Source organism: Alexandromys fortis, unplaced genomic scaffold (assembly GCF_014885135.2).
Source record: "Alexandromys fortis isolate MF-2015 unplaced genomic scaffold, M_Fortis_MF-2015_v1.1 scaffold_39, whole genome shotgun sequence".
NCBI classification, from domain to species: domain Eukaryota; kingdom Metazoa; phylum Chordata; class Mammalia; order Rodentia; family Cricetidae; genus Alexandromys; species Alexandromys fortis.
The window spans coordinates 7,720,464-7,737,193 of record NW_026067918.1 but is presented as its reverse complement, the minus strand read 5'-3'; the positions used below and the strand labels follow the sequence as shown (position 1 = coordinate 7,737,193).

The 16,730-nt window shown below is 49.2% G+C and overlaps 1 protein-coding gene across 1 annotated transcript; it reads right to left on the bottom strand.

The window, feature by feature from the left end:
* Cd300a (CD300a molecule) lies at window positions 1–16,458 on the bottom strand. The gene is made up of 7 exons (XM_050140165.1): window positions 15,995–16,458; window positions 13,006–13,365; window positions 12,038–12,167; window positions 8,880–8,977; window positions 5,191–5,228; window positions 4,738–4,845; window positions 1–3,193 (listed from the first exon to the last, which is right to left on the bottom strand). The coding sequence occupies exons 1-7, from the start codon at window positions 16,059–16,061 to the stop codon at window positions 3,044–3,046; spliced, it is 951 nt and encodes a 316-aa protein (XP_049996122.1). The 5' UTR covers window positions 16,062–16,458; the 3' UTR covers window positions 1–3,043.
* Window positions 16,459–16,730: the final 272 nt, after the last annotated feature.

Genomic DNA, 16,730 nt, shown 5'->3' with positions numbered 1-16,730 from the left:
CCACAGGAACTCAGGAGGGCAGGAGCCTGCGTGAGGCAGGAGCTGATGCAGAGGCCATGGAGAAGTGATGGCTACTGGCTTGCTCCCCGTGGCTTGCTCAATCAGCTTTCTTCTAGAACCCAGGACCCCCAGCCCAGGGATGGTACCACCCACAGTGAACTGAGCCCCTCCCACATCCATCACCGGTCAGGAAAATGTACAAAGGCTTGCCCACAGGCCAGTCGGGTGGGAGCATTTTCCTAACTGAAGTTCCTCTTGCCAAAGGACTCTGACTTGTGTCGAGCTGACATAAAACCAGCCAGAACACCCTCCCTCTGGGGGGGGTGGGGGTGGGGGCTCCGGTAGTGTAATATGAAGATGCTAAACTGAGCAGGTAAGAAAAGAACTTGTCGGGTGTGATGAGATTGCAATATGGCCCATGTGTGCTACAGGGGATGCAAGGTGCCACAGAGCAAGAGAGTAAAGGGAGACAAGGGTTAATGGGAAGGTGAGGGAGATTACAGAAGCTGGGTACAAGCTCGGGTCCTCCTGCAAAGATCAGTACTGAAGGCGGAGTCAGCATGAGGCTGAGCAGGCAGCTTCTGGGCCCACGGCTGGAAGGGTGGCCTTGCTGCAAGGCTGCGGTTCTTTGTGCAAATTCATCATGATTTTTGTGCAAGGCTGTGGTTGGGAAAGAGTCTTTGGAGACAGTTATTGTCATCAAATAAATATACGCAATGATCCTCTTCATAAATGTCTCCACCTGGATGAGCCCGTCAGAACAGAGATTGAATTTTAACCCCTGTTGGACAGGAGAACCAGGCGGGACCTTGGAGTGTGACAGTAAGTAATAAGAGCTGGAGAAATGGCTCAGAGGTTAAAAGCACTGGCTGCTCTTCCAGAGGTCCTGAGTTCAATTCCCAGCAACCACATGGTGGCTCACAACCTGTACTGAAATTTGGTGCCCTCCTCTGGCGTGCGGGCAAATATCGGGGCAGAATGTTGTATACATAATAAATAAATCTTAAAAAAAAAAAAGAAGCCTGAGCTAATGGGCCAATCAGTTTATAGTTAATGTAGACCTCTGTGTGATTTCTTTGAGACTTAACGACTGTGGGAACTGGGCAGGACAGAAAACCCCGTCAACATTTCTGATCATCTGTTACATCTGTTTACTGAAGGTCCCCGAACGCTCTGCAATGAGGGAATGAAATACATTGAGTAAATGGATGAACGAAGGGATGAATGAGTGAGGGATGAATGAGTGATGGTGGAATAAATGAGCAAATGGATAAAAGGGCGAGTGGATGAGCCGATGGCTGGGCGAATGACGGGCAAATGAATGAGTGAATGAATGAATGGCAGCTGCCTTTGGGCTGACCTGCCCTAGGCAACACAGCGAGGAGCCGGGAGAAGGAGAAGAAAATGAAGGAAGAGACAAGTCCTTGGGAGGAAAACTAAGTGCGCTCTGGCTGGGCGCTTGGCACTTGGGCCTTCCCACCATGGCTGACTCACACCAGGAAGTAGGGCTCTCCTTTCCCTGCCCACCCCTCCTCGTTGGCAGTCTAGTTTAGTGGCCGGACTAAACCTACGTGCCTTCGCTGTTTGTGGTTCCAGCAGTCTATTTTTGGTCACAGCCTCCCCACTTCCTGCTTAAGTCTCTTGAGCCCTATCGGCACAATCCAGTGCCCACTGCTTTTTCAAGTGGAAAGAGTCATTGGTAGGTTTGGGGCTGAGGCGTGGAACAGAGCCGAGAGCACAGCAGTGCTCTGTGAGCTCTCCCCACAATCCCTGCTGCCCCCCAGACTTCCCTGACACTGTGGAGCATGGCTTTGGGCATGCACCATCTGCACGTGTATGTTTCTTCCCCTTTTGTGTCTCAGAACGTCAGTACAAGAAGCGCGGGAAGTATCTGGGATGGCTCATGGGTGTGCATACCGCAAGCACATACACATGTGGTGGGTGGGGTGCATGAGCTGGAATCTAAACAATCCAGGCTGGGGAGAGCCCTAGGTTTAGATTCCCCAGCACCACAAATAATGGGCATAATGGTACACACCAAGTGGATATTCCCAGCACTAGGGAGGTAGAGGTGAGAAGATCAGACGTTCAAGGTCATCCTTGACTAGACAGCAAGTTCAAGGCTAGCCTGGGCTATAAAGGATCCTGTCTTTAAAAAGACATCTACAGAAATCACCAATAGCCATCACCTCTCCACTCTTTGGAGAGGTCTTACCCTTGAAGTTGCTTCTGGAGCAATATGAAAAGTTCTAAGAAAAATTACTGCATCAGATGTGGTTTTCAAGGCCCCTGTGGCTGCTGCGGGCTGGAAACACTCACAGCCACCTTTGGATTCAAGTTTAAAATTACCCTGGTAAGAAAACACTGTTGTGTGTTCTATGGGGGAGCAACAGTTACAACTTACCCTCTCCAGCCCAGTGGTCACATCCTTCCCAAGCAATTGTACCCCAAAGGCTCCTCTGATTTCAAAGCTGGGCTTTAATATGGGGCCACAGGCATATAACAGACGTCGTTTTCTTTCTTCTCCTTTAAGAAGATGTTTTAAGCTTTATTTCATCTTTTACCTAGGAGTCCAGAGGAACATGCCCCTGACCTTGGAGTCATGGGCCAGGCTCCTCCCTCAGAGCTTGGCTTTGGTTCTCTGTGAGATGGGGGAGCTGGTGTTTCGTGCCTCTGCAACTCCCCTTCCTTTACATTCTCATGGTTCTTCACGGTTTCTCCACATTCCCCAGAGATCACTGACGTCCCTGCTGGGTGGACACTACAAAGCTAACACCAGTGTCCTTCTCTATGAACCATGTCACTTCCCAAAGCCCCAAGGGATGCAGCGGCTATGTCTTCCACACCCAAAGGTAGAATGAAATGCAGGCTAAGAGGAGAGAGCCAGTGGGGACAAGCCTCTGTCCCCATGGAGCCTTGGTTCCTGCTCATCTTGAGTGAAGCCAGCTAGGCTCATGACATTGAGGGCAGCAGCCTGTAGGCAGCTCAGGAATGTGGTGGTCACCATTGAGAGGATCAGGTGACAGGGAGTCACAGGTGAGGGTCAGAGAGGCTTTCTCTTGGGCTTCCGGACCTCACTGTACTCTGCTTCTGTGTTCTGAGGTGGCCGTGGGGAATTCCCATTGGTGTGAGAATCCTGCCTCTCTGAGTCAAATGCCATGGATGCATAGTGGAGCTCTTCCTGGGGGAATCTCTGCGGAAAGAGACCCCAGATTCAGGCCGAGAGAAGAAGGGTACACATATGCCTTAACAACTGAACTCACCGACCCACCTGGTGAAACCACAATGGGAAGTCCCCGTGCTGGTTAAACCACGGCCAGCAGAAGTAGCCACAATGACACAACAGGTCTAAGGTTTACTGGCTATGTTTGGTCACAGGCTTACTTAGCTACCAGGTGATGCCAGGCTGTGGAATAATCTTTTGATACGTTGTGAAAATGTGTTGCTCTCGTTGGTTTAATGAAGTGGTAACTGCCCAGTAGCTAGGCAAGAAGAGGTTAGGTAAGAGAGCCAGACTGAAAGGATGCTAGGAAGAAGGGCAGAGTCATGGGGAGTCGCCAGCCAGATGCAGAGGGAGCAGGATGTGTAGAAAATGTCACAAGCCATGAGCCTTGTGACAGCACATAAGATAAATATTGGTTAATTTAAGTTATAAGAGCTAGTTAGTAATAAGCCTGAGCTATCAACTGAGCTTTTGTAATTAATAGTAAGTCTCTGTGTGGTTATTTGGGAGCTGGCTGGTGGCATAGATGCTTTTGCCAACAATGTCAGGCTATTGCCAGTTCCATAACTGGGAAGACATGAGGACATGTCATGTGGTGAAGGGATGGGGTTTGCAGACACATGGTATCATCTGAGGAACCAGAGACAGCCAGCTGCTTAAAATAAGGATATTGGGGTCCCTGCCCACATCTCATTCTCAAAAGACACTGGCATGGGACTGGAGAGACTCGGTGGTTGAGAGCACTGGCTGCTCCTCCAGAGGACCTGGGTTCAATTCCCAGCAACCCATATGGCAGCTCACAACTGTCTGTAATTCAGTTCCAGAGGATTCAACACCCTCATACATACATGCAGGCAAAACACTAGTGCATGCAAAATAAAACTAAATGAATTATTTTTAAAAAAGACACTGGCACAAGTGAGGAGAAGTCATGGCTTGGGTGATCCAGAATGGGTGTGGGACAGAACCCCTCCCTGTTTCCTTCATGGAGCTGGATCAGCAGCCTGGGTTGAATGGGACCAGAGCAGACACATTCAGGGATGGGTCACTTTTTCAGAATACGTCATCCATCTCCTGCCCACAAACTATGACATCCCATGGGCATCCGAGAAGGGTTCAGTGGGCTCTGAGCCTGGGGTGGGGGTGGGGAGTCTCCCTAGAGAGCCTTTGATTTTTAAATCTCCCTCAGCTTCTGTTTGACCCTCCCTGAAAATGGCAGGTCTAAAGAATTGATACCAAAGAGATGAAGGCACCAACACTAGGAGAAATAGCAGATTGTGTTTGATTGACTGTTAAGACCTTAGATGCTGGCCACTCCTGTAATCCTACTTCCTATTCCCAGCTACCTGGTCTTTCTAAGGGCCTCCACTTTCCCTGTATCTCCACCTGACCCATCTTCTATATAGCCATCCTGAGCCAGTGTTCCGTTCCCTCTCTCTCCTCCCCCACCCGTGTGTGGTACCCTTGCATGGCCCAGGATCCTCGTGCCGTGGGAACCGGGCTCTCAGACTTACCACTGTGCTGTATTCCACCTCTACCTGTCTTGGTGGTGCCTGCTCTTCCCTCAGGGACAACGTGTGCAGCTGTAGATTCACATACTGGGACTCGCTCTGCTCAGCAGCCTGCAGAAGGTCGGGAGTCATCCATGGAGTTATCCCTCCCACCCCCACCTCCCCACCTGCTCCTCTGAAGACATTTCCCACCTACTTCACTGTGCGACCACCCTGCCTCCCCAACCCTGTTCTCTCTAGGATCCCTCCTTCATCCAAGTCCACTGTCGTGGCCAGAGGGGGACAGACTGGACAGAACTTGGGACAAGAGTTGACCACTAGATCTCCAGGTGCTGTTCTCCTGTTCTGGAACAAGTCCATCTGCCCAGTACAGGGATTCCCTTCCTGCCCCCTTTTCCTCTCTTCCTGTCTGGCCACCCTGACACACTTCCCGACCTCCTGATGTAACTACCTTACCTGCCGGAGGTTCTGGGACACTTCTGGATGCTTATCAGCTAGAGACAGAAAGAGAAGGAGGTGAAAACGCAGACAAAAGTGGGCAGGGAGAAGAGGTGTGCTATACCCTGAAAGGCTTTCCTTGGAGACTTCCACCATAGGTCTGGGGTTTCTAGGGCATTCAATAGTAGTGGAAATGCTATAATATGTTAAGTATAAAATTACAGGTTTAAGTGGCATGAAGTTTTTGTTTTGTTTTTTGAAGTGTGTGGGGGGGTGTCTTGCTATGTTGTCCAAGTTGCTCTCAAACTCTCCTAATCCTCCTGCCTCAGTCTCCCAAGGGTTGAGAGTACAGAGATGTACCACCTTGCCTGTCTATGAAGGAAGATCTCTAGGAAATCACACATGGGGCTGGAGAGATGGCTCAGAGGTTAAGAGCTCTGGTTACTCTTCCAGGGGACCTGAATTTGGTTCCCAGTGCCCACATCAGTCAGCTTACAACTGCCAGTAACTCCAGCTCCAAGGGATGCATGCTCACTTCTGACCTTCAAGTGTTGCACGCATGCACACACACACACACACACACACACACACACACACACACACACACCTCAACACACATATACACTTAATTAAAACATGGAATTTTATTGTATTTTATTTTTTTGCTGAGCTTTACCAAAACAAGGTAGGAAATTCTTTCAGAATTCCCTACTTCATAGGAAAGTCTGTTAGATATGCTAGGCCTTTAGGCCAAAGATGGATGCCCTAGCATTGCAGAGGCGCCTTTGATGACTGTCCAGGTAACCAGCTGCTTCTGTCATTTCTCACAGTTTTTGAAAGTTTCTTACTTGTACTTCCTGCTTATTCGGGTAATGTTATTTTTCTTCTCAAGTCTTTGATGAAGTTCAAGACTAGATAATTATAGTTATAGTCTTTTTTAACTATGATAAAAGATAAATTTGATATAAGACTTTAAACTCATCAAGATAGGATAGATAATTAAATTTTCTCTAATTTTGTCAAATACAAATGGACTAAATATTGTAACTATAATTCTTACTTGATAACTGTTGTGTTGTATTTAATTTTACTATGTTAAAACCTTCCTGCTAGGCAGTGGTGGTACACGCCTTTAATACCAGCACATGGGAGACAGAAGCTGGTGAACCTCTGTGAGTTCAAGGCTAGCCTGGTCTACAGTGTGAATTCCAGGACAGGCTCCAAAACTACACAAAGAAACTCTGTCTCAATAAAACAAAAAGACAAACAAAACAAAACAAAAAGTTAAAAACCTTCCTTTTGTTTAGACAGAAAAGGGGAAATGCTGTGGAATAATCCTACTGTACACTGTGAGTATGTATTACTTTCACTGTTGGTAATAAAGTTGATTTGGCCTATAGCAAGACAAAATAAGGCTAAGCAGGAAAATCAAACTGAAAATCAAAAGATGAGGAAGGGCAGAGTCAAGGAGAGTGCTGTGAGCCTGCCGCCTGTGAAACAAGACATGCTAAAGAATGAAGCCACGTGGCAAAATGTAGATTAATAGAAATGGGCTCATTTAAGTTGTAAGAGCTAGTTAGTAATAAGTTAGCATATATATAATTTATATATTTATATAATTAATATAAACTTTTATGTGATTATTTGGGACCAGGTGGTTGGGACAAAAGAAAAGCTCCACCTCTGTTTACAGGTTTTTTGCTGTTGTTGGTTTGGTTTGGTTTTTTTTTTTTTTTTTTTTTTTTTGGAGACAGGGTTTCTCTGTAGTTTGGAGCCTGTCCTGGAACTTGCTCTGTGGAACCAGGCAGGCCTTGAACTCACAGAGATCCTCCTGCCTCTACCTCCCTAGTGCTGGGACTACTGTCCAGCCTATAAATATTTTTCTCCACATTTTCTTTCTTTCTTTCTTTCTTTCTTTCTTTCTTTCTTTCTTTCTTTCTTTCTTTCTTCCTTTCTTCCTTCCTTCCTTCCTTCCTTTTTTTTTTGGTTTTGGAAAAAAATTTTAAAAAATAACATAGACATAGATAAAAGACTGGAAGGAACTCGCACTCCTTTAATACAGTGACTTTCTGAGAGATGGGATTTTGATTTACCATGTACCTCAAATAATTCCTTTCCTCTTTGTTGCTTTTACTTACTTCTTAGGTTTCCTACAGCAATCCTCTCCTCACCCCCTCTTTTTTGCTTTGTTTCTTGAGGCAGAGGCCTCGAGCTCACCGCAATCCTGTTGCCTCTGTTCCCACGCGCAGGGATTACATGAGCCAACACACTCTCTAACATCTTTTCCTAAAGGGGAAGCTATCTGTGGGGTCACAGTGTTTCTGGGTGAAAGGGCACCCAAGTGAGTGTGCTGAAACTCACAGAACTGGAGCTGTCCAAGCAGGGAAAGTCCCATGTGGTTAGTGGAACCACATGAGGGCTGCAGCTTAGGAGGCCCCCCAAGAGAAAATGGAGAGCCAGACAGTGGTGGAGGACCCTTCAATCACAGCACTCGGGAGGCAGAGGCAGGTGGATCTCTGTGAGTTTGAGGCCAGCCTGGTTTACTACAGAGTAAGTTCCAGGACAGCCAGGGCTACACAGAAAAATCCTGACTTGAGACTCGACAGAGAGACAGAGAGTCCAGTTGGAAAGGGAAAACAGTTCTCCTGCTGTGCTAAGATGCTCTGAGGTGGCCGCTGCCCCATGGGCAGCCTCCAGGAGCAGTCAGAGATGAGACTGAGGCCTGGAGTCCCTGTGCCATCACCAACATCACACAGCAGCCCAGGCAACAGTTGTAGGACAGAGCTGCATCATTTCTGCTACCAACCCTCACTGAAGCCTCAGGAACATGAAAAAAGATGGCCCTGAGGGCCCTGTGCTCATGAAGTCTCAGCACAGGAAGGAAGCCAGCAGCTTCCGTCCTTTTGTCCCTCAGTCCCTGTGCTTACTCACGGTTCTGGGTTTGTTGAGAACATGCTTCCTGATGTGCACCCTGCGCAAGTCCTGTCTGTCAATCTGACCTGAGGGGGGTGGGACTTCGGGTCCCCAGGATGCTTCACGGGGTCCCTGTGTGACTAAAGATACTAAACCCAATAATGACTGAGGACGTTCTCCAGCCACGGCCCAGGCCTGAAGAGGGGCACAGGGACATGAGATGGCAGCCAGGGATGCTGCTGAGAAGCATCTAGTACAAAAAGAACCATGGTGCTAGGGGTACCCAGGAGGGCCTGAAGCCCTCTAGGAAAAAGTCCAAGGAAAGGAAATCTGAGGGCAGTGCTTAGAGACTAGGGAGTAAGCCAGGGAAGGCCAGCGGCAGCAGTTTCAGCCTGCAGAGTAAACCCAGGAGAGAGAGGGGGGCTGAGACTTCTGCCTCATAACCAAGGGGTGGGCAGGGTGCACTGTGGAGGCCTAGCAGCCCTGCAGAGAGTCTCTCAAGAGTATGGGATGCCACTGAAGGTTTTAAACGGAAGAAGACTCTGTCCCATGGGACAAGCACTTAGGACCCAAGAGAAAGGCCTCTAGGAACCTATCTCCTGAAGTATGTAACCACTATACACAGGGATAACTCTGGGGCCCTCCCTCTAGGGTCAACTTGAGTGTGAGCCGAGCCCTGAGGGTGTGTGCTTCGTGCGGTGCCTGTTTTGATAGCTGGGTACTGAAGGCGAAAGACTGTGGCTAGAATCCACCCACCCTGGAGTAGGGACAGAGGACACAGGGAGCTAACTCACCTTTGAACTGATGCTTCTGGAACATCCTCCAGGCCAGCAGAGCGGTTCCCACCAACAGGAACAGCAGAAGAGCTAACACGGACAGCAGCACCGGGAGGCTTTAAGGGGAGGGAGAATCAGGGCTGGGAATCGAACCCAGGGCCTCATGCACGCTAGCCCTTGCATCTACCTCCAGCTCCTGACTTTCAAAACAGAAAGTCAATGTTTTTTAAAAGGAATTGATGAGATGCCTCAGTGGATAAAAGCGCTTGTCACGCAAGCCTGAGGTCATGAGTTCAAGCCCCAGAACCCATAGTAGATAGCGGGGACTGACTCCTGAAAGCTGTGCGCACATATACACACTCACACACATGATAATAACAATAAAATTTTATGAAGCTGGGAGTGCTCTGGAGGCAGAGGTAAGTGGATCTTTGTGAGTTCAAGGCCAGCCTAGTCTCTACAGTGAGCTCCAGGCCAGGCTATGTAGTGAAAACTTGTCTCAAAAATACATTCATACATACATACATACAAACAAACATACATACATACATACATACATAATACATACATACATACATACATAGGGTTTGGGTTTGCAGTTTTGCTTTTTTTTGTTTGTTTGTTTGTTTGGTTTTGGCTTTTCAAAACAGGGCTTTTCTGTGTGGCCCTGGCTGTCCTGGAACTTGCTCTATAGACTAGGCTGGCTTCAAACTCAGAGATTTACCTGCCTCTGCCACCTGAGTGCTGGAATTAAATGCATTCACTACTATACTATTATATATACTATACTATATTTTTATATACTATAAAAATGTATAAAGGTCAACAGCACAGTGACATCTATCTTTACATCTCCTTGTTACACACACACACAAACACACACACAAACACACACACACTGTCAGACCCAACAATGCAGGGTTCTGCCTGCCTTGAACATCTCTAGGTTAGCCTCCAACAGCAGCATTCTTGGGTCTTGCATTTTGCCTTGTCTGGCAATCACATTTTGCCTCTAGGTTGGCAGAAAACTTGTGGGAAGGTTTCCAAGTGTGGGGTAGTGAGAAGGGGACGAGCCATGGTTCCTGAGGTGTGTGTCCCAGGATAGCTTGGAACATAGCCAACACATTTGTAAATCATGACATCATATCACGATGTCCAAAGGCTGCACACTCCTGCCTGATGCTGGGGAGTTTGCTAATAGGAGCACCTTTGTTGTTTGTGAATGAGTTGTGCTTTATAGGGTGTCCAGACCTCGGTCCATGGACCTCGTGCTTTTGGCCCTGTGTAGTGATAAATACAGCCCAACACCAAATTATAAATTTACTTAAAATATGATGAGATGGGGAAGTGGTTTTTTTTCCCCTGATGTTTTTGTAACTTGACTGCACGATTCCTGAGTGTGAAGTGTATAGATGGCAATGTTGTGGCATAGTGTCAAAAGTCTAGGTGTGCCTGTCCATAGCTAAGAGGGGAGATGACAGCATGAAGCTGCTCACCAGGACCCAGTGTGGGGTCAGAGATGGAAATAGGGCTCTCACCAGCCTGCAGAGAGGGGAGGGGCTGCAGACAAGTTCAGCCACATGCCAGCAATTCAGCCTTTGTTGTCTAATTCACAAGACCCCAGTAAAAACCCTGAAAAGAGCCAAATGGTGGTGGCCTACACGTTTAATCCCAGCATGCAGGGAGGCAGAGGCAGGAGGATCTCTGTGACTTTGAGGCCAGCCTGGTCTACAGAGTGAGTTCCAGGACAACCAGGGCTACATGGAGAAACCCTGTCTCGAAAACCAAAAAGGAAATAAATAAATAAATCTGAAAAGGAGATGAGGGAGCTCTTGGTGGAGACACACAGAGGCCCCTGGTGGTGATGCACCCTGGGCACTACCTAAGATAAATGTGGGGCACTTCTTAGGATTCTCCCAGTCTGGCCTTGTTGCCTCTTCAGCTGTCTCCTTGTGATCTTTATCTTTTTTATTTGTTTGTTTATTTGTTTTTTTATTTGTTTTGTTTTGTTTGAGACAGAGTTTCTTTATGAAATAGTCCTGACTGTCCTGGAACTCGTTTTGTAGACCAGGCTGGCCTTGAATTCACCAAGGTCTGCCTGCCTCTGCCTACCGAGTGCTGGTATTAAAGGTGTGCGCCACCACCACCTGGCTGATCTTTATCTTTTATCATAAAACCATTTTCATCAGTGATGACTCTAGTGAGTTCCTGAACCCAAGGAATCAGCGATAAACTTGACATTTATTGCTAGAAGTTAGAAATGCAGGGGGCAGAGCCCTTAGCCTATAGGGTCCACACTAACTCCAGTCAGTTACAGGATCCATTTGCAGTGCCCCACAGGGTCAGAGCGGACAGTCTGAACCCTGGAAATGGTTAGTGACCACATAGAGATTTCTGTCCATGTCCTCCATAAGGCTCCATCCATAAGCTCATATATTTAAATACTTGGTCCCCAGTTGGTGGAACTACTTGGAAAGGATTAGGAGGTGAGACCTTGTTGGAGGGGCTCTGTCCCTGGAGGGTGGACTTTGAAGTTTCAAAAGCCCACAACATTCCCAGTTATCTCTCTCTGCCTTGTGACTGTGTCACACGACAGGAGCTCAGCTACCATTCCAGCGCCACGCCCGCCCCTCTGCTGCCATGTTCTTATCATGATGGTCACGGACTCTAACCCTCTGAAACTGCTAGCCCCAAATGAACGCTTCCTAAGGTAATTTGCCTTGGTCATGGTGATTTATCACAGCCATAGGAAGATAACTAAGACATGCGGTAACATGAAGATCATGACGAGGTACGAAAGAGAACACTCTATGAAGCCCTGAGCCATGTCTGTCGGGATGTCACCAGCCCCTTCCATGCTGCTCTCCTTCCAGCACACTCTGGGTCCCCCCAGCCTGGGCTCTCCTTGTCTTCAGCGTCGGCAGGCCCAGGATGGTAAGTGACCTATGGTCTCCTACCTGGACTGGAGCCCACGACACAGGAGTGTCTAGCCAGTGGGGTGACAGCAGCACATGGCCACGATGCCTACTTGAGCCCCTCTGAGGAGAAGGGCCACCACCTTCAAGTCAGGAACCAAGGGTTCTCACCCCAAGCCCTTATAGTTCTGGAACCCCTTCTCCTGAGGGGACCACATGACTGGGGTAGCTACCTCCAGGTCAGGGACTGGGGCACCTCACCTCATGCTCAGGGACCCAGGATGCTCATGGTGTTCCTTCACGGATCCTCGGGTGGGACCCTCAGTGGTCAGACTGGTGATCAGGCTAGTGGCCGGGCTGGTGGGCACCGGAAGTATCCCTTGTGTTGGTGCTGGAGATAAAAACCACAGATCAGACCAAGCGAATCTCCTCAGACTCTGCCCCTGGCCAATGGCTTCCTTCCTCCCTCCCTCCGTCCCTCTGTCCCTCCGTCCCTCCATCCCTCTGTCCCTCCGTCCCTCCCTCCCTCTCTCCCTTTCTTCCTTCCTTCCTCCTTTTCTTTTTTTCTTTACGTTTTGAGACAGGGTCTCAATATGGAGTTTACAGCCCTAGCTGTCCCTGAACTTGTGATCCTCCTGCCTCTGCCTTCTGAGTGCTAAGATCACAGGCCTTCACCACCCTGGCCAGCTGCCAGCGGGTTGTTTTTGAGGTGATTTCACACCAACGAAGTAGCGGGATGGGACGTCCTCCTCGATCAGCTGATCTTTTGCAAGTACAACACAGCGGACACCCCCAACACACCTGAGTCAAACCACACGCTAGGTCTGCTCTCTCAGCCACATGCTGCCAAAGGGAAGTAGCTGCAAAGCTGGCGTGTCACTCGTGAAAGCTCCCTCTGCGCACAGAACTGTCACCATCTGTCCCCTACTGACCCTCTGCTCAGCCCCCAACACACCCCTGGATTCTAGCTTCCATGGGTCACTCCACAGGACACAGAACTCTGTCCTGGCCACACTTTGCTCTCTCTGCCTCCCGTCCCCTGACAAGCCAGCACCTTCCTTCCCACAGGATGCAGCTACTCCAGGACGCCACCCTGACTCTTGCCCTGTCCCTGTCTGTCCCTCCCCTCCATTCCCCACCACACACAATGTACTCTCAGGCTCTGAGCTGATTCCTGCCCCAGAAATTCCTGCCACTTTGCAGCTGTCATGATGCTATAGGGGACTTACCTGGGTGTTTATTTAAAACCACAGACACCACAACCTTGAAGGAGTCATCAATCCCCAAGAGAGAGCCATTCATAAATGGTACATCCACTCTACAGTTATAGGTGCCTGCATCCTCCCAGGTGAGGTTCTCCATGGTCACCATGAAGGTGAGGTTGGCTGGGTGGTCCCTGATGGACACTCGGCCATTCCTAGCTTCTTTTCCAGGTCTGGTCTTGACAATCTGATTACACAGTGGCAGCAGTGAGCGTCTGCACCAGTATTTGTCGTTGCTCTTGTATTTCTCCTCATACTGACACCGCACACTCAGGGATTCCCCCACAGCGCCTGTCATGGTGCTGGGGCCCTGCAGAGGGACACAGCCTGGAAAACACAAACACCAAGTCTGCACCCTCACAGCTGGATGGGGTGTAGGTCCTCCAAAAGTTCCATCCTCCATCCCCTCATCTCCCGTCAATCACCCCAGGTACCCTCCCCTTCTGCTCTGCTCCTTCCTTCAACATTAATCCCCCAGTCTCTCACACCCACTAGGGCCTCACGTTTTCAAACATGCCAGCCCTGGACATCTCAGGACCTGGGAGAATTAGCCACACCCTCACATGCTCCCACCACAGGAATATGAGCCAGAGCAGAAGACGGTGTGGCCAGCTGTATACCCTGCTCCCCCAAAGTCCTCATGACCCTGTGACCAGGAAGGGGAGTTGGGGGTGGGCAGATAATGGGAGGACTGGCTCTCTCCACCTAGGTTTACTTTGCTGATTTTGAGGTTCTGCCTTTTTAAGATTTTGTTTTAAGGTTTATTTATTATATTTGCATGTTTGTGTGTATCTGTGAGAGTTTATGTGCACCCTGCAGAAGCCCCTAGAAGCTAAACTAGGGCGTGAGGTGCCCAGAAACCAGAGTTAGAGGTGGTTGTGAGCCACTATGTGGGTTCTGGAAGCCAAACCCAGGTCCTCGAAAAGAGCAGTAAGTGAACTTAATCACTGAGCCAGCTCTCCCCGATTTTGCTTTTATTTTCACTTATGTGCATACGTGTTTGAGTGTAGGCTCGTGTACAAGAGTACAATGCCTGCAGCGGAGAAGTTCCACTTGTCTCTGAACCCTCAGCTCTGGGGATATAGACACTGACCAAGTCTAGTTTTTAAGTGGGTTCTGGGGATCCAAATGCAGCCTCTCACTTTGTCCACTAAGTCATCCCTCCAGTTTTGAAGTGCTTAATAAGTAAACACCCGTTCCCAGTCTTCCTGTGCCTTTCCCGGCCCCCAAGGATGCTTCTCCTTGCCCCCCTGCTCCCCTCCACCACAGATGGCTGACTTTGCACCTTCCACCTCTGCCCTCAGCATGGCACCTTCAAACCTCCTTAAATCCTGAAGGGAATAGAAAAAGAAAATCCAAACAAATAAAAGGAAAAATAGCCTAGATGATGTTCAAACTTCTATAAATGTGTAAATTCAGATAAAACCAATATTTGTTTCTTTGTTTTGAAACTACAAATGACCAATATGGGCCAAGAACAGAACATTTTGCTTTGTCTTTATTTCCTTTCTTTCTTTTCTTTTTCTTTTTTTTTCTTTTTTTTTTTTTTTTTTTTTTTTTGAGACAACGTTTTTCAACCCCGGCTGGCCTGAAACCCACTGGGCAGACGAGGCTCAAACTCACCGAGATCTGCCTGCCTGACTCCAGAGTGCTGGGATTAGAGACTCCTTTTCTTTGGGGAGTGGTCATTTATACATTGCCCCCGCCCCAGTGGATAACCCCACACCCATATGCACAGAGGCCGTGCTCATCAGACTCAATGGTTATTGGAAAGACAATAATAATATGAAGTTGGGATGGACTTGGGGGAAGTTGTAGGGAGGGGGAGGGCTGGATATGATCAAACTACATTGTTCACATCCGGGAACTTTTCAAAGAACAGAGAAAAGTAGTTTGTGGGGTGTAGTGGCACACACCCACTCTTAGTTTCTGCCGCAGTAGCCTGCAGCTGCCACCAAAGCAGTTAAGACATCATTTGTCACCAGGTGCCTTTCTACAGCCAGCTATGCGACATGTGCACCCCTCAAAGTGCCCACCAGGCACAGCCCGCTCTCTTGCCTTTTGCTTCTTTCTTGCTTCTCTTGCCTTTCCCGTTGGTCCCTTGCTCCTCTTCCCTGTTCTTTGCCTGTCTTTGCCGGCCTGCCCCTCTCACGTCCCCATTCCGACATGGCCTTTCCCTCTCCCCCTCCCCCAATAAACCTCGTGCACTAACTCTGCAGCTCCTGCGCGGTGTGTTTGCTTAGCGGAATACCTTGGCAGGGCCACTGAAAGCTGCCCACTTCGCCTTTCTTTTTTTATCTTTACACTCTAGAGGCAGAGGAAGGCAATCGTGGTGAGTTTAGGGTTAGCCTAATCTACATAGTAAATTCCAGGGCTACACAGTCAGCCCCTGTCCCAAAAGTAAAAGGGAAAAAAATCTTCAAAGAAAAAAAGACTAGCAGGGGGTAGTGGTTCCTTTAGCCTCAGGACAGGCAGATCTCTGAGTTCAGAACAGCCAGGGACACACAGAGGAAACCCTGTCTTGAAAAACCAAAAAAGAAAGGAAGGAAAGGAAAGGAAAGGAACAAAAAGACAAGACAGACTGACTAAATCTCTTCACAGACCTCACCACCAACAGGCACCTCTCAGGGTCTCCCAGCACAGCCCCTGTCCCCACACGCTGGTACCACCTGCTGTGCCCTCCTCTTTCCCGGTCTAACCCATCCAAAATTCTTCTCGGCACCCCTCCAGGGCAGCCACCAGCCCTCACTGTGTATGACTTGTCCCTTGTTCTAACAGCTGAGTGCAGAGCGAGATGCTGGCCCCTTCCCCCAGCAGTGTGAACATTTGGCCGTCCACCTTACACGGAGGACTCAGGGGCCACGTTCTATCTGGTGCACAGAGGAATCCAGGCTCCGGTACCTTATAAGGCATTTCCCTGAGGCCTCCCACCCTCCTGGGCAGACATCCTCCTCACCTGGAAGCCAGAAAAGCAGCAGCAGTAGTATTTTGGGCAGCCACACAGCTGAGGTCAATTGGGGCATTTCTCCCACACACAGGCCAGGCTGGACCCGCCACGGTTCAGACCCGTCGGGGACGGTCAGTCTCTGAGCACCCACTTCTGCTTTTTGTTGTGTCTAGCTGTTTTGTTTCTGACTTCTCTTAGTTCTGTTCCTGGAGCTACTGAGTAAATGAAAGAATCTGGGGGCTCCGAGGCCAGCGGAGGAAGCCCGGGTGCGGCGCAGATCCCATGACTGCCAGGGTGAGATCTGTAGCTCTCGGGTCTGCTCGACCCTGCTTGCCCAGGGTGCAGGGCCAGGCTTCTTTCTGATTGGCGCCTAGTCCCTACTCTTGTGGGCAGGATGGCAGCCTTGTGGGAGGAAGTTCCTGCTGCTTCAGCCTGGGTGGTACCCACTGTGAGACCTTCCTGGGATCTCTGCTCCCATGAACCCCAGCTCTAGGCCTAGACTCCCAAACATTAATAGCTCCAGAGTCCCTGAAGGGCGCCTGGTCTTGGAAATGTGTCTTCTAAGTCAGGCGATGGTGGTGCATGCCTTTAATCCCAGCACTTGAGAGGCAGAGGCAGGCCAATCTCTGTGAGTTTGAAGCCAGCCTGGTCTACAAGAGCTAGTTCCAGAACAGGCTTCAAAGCCACTCCCTGGTGACCAAATATTCAAATTTACGAGCCTATGGGGGGGGGGCATTCTCTTTCA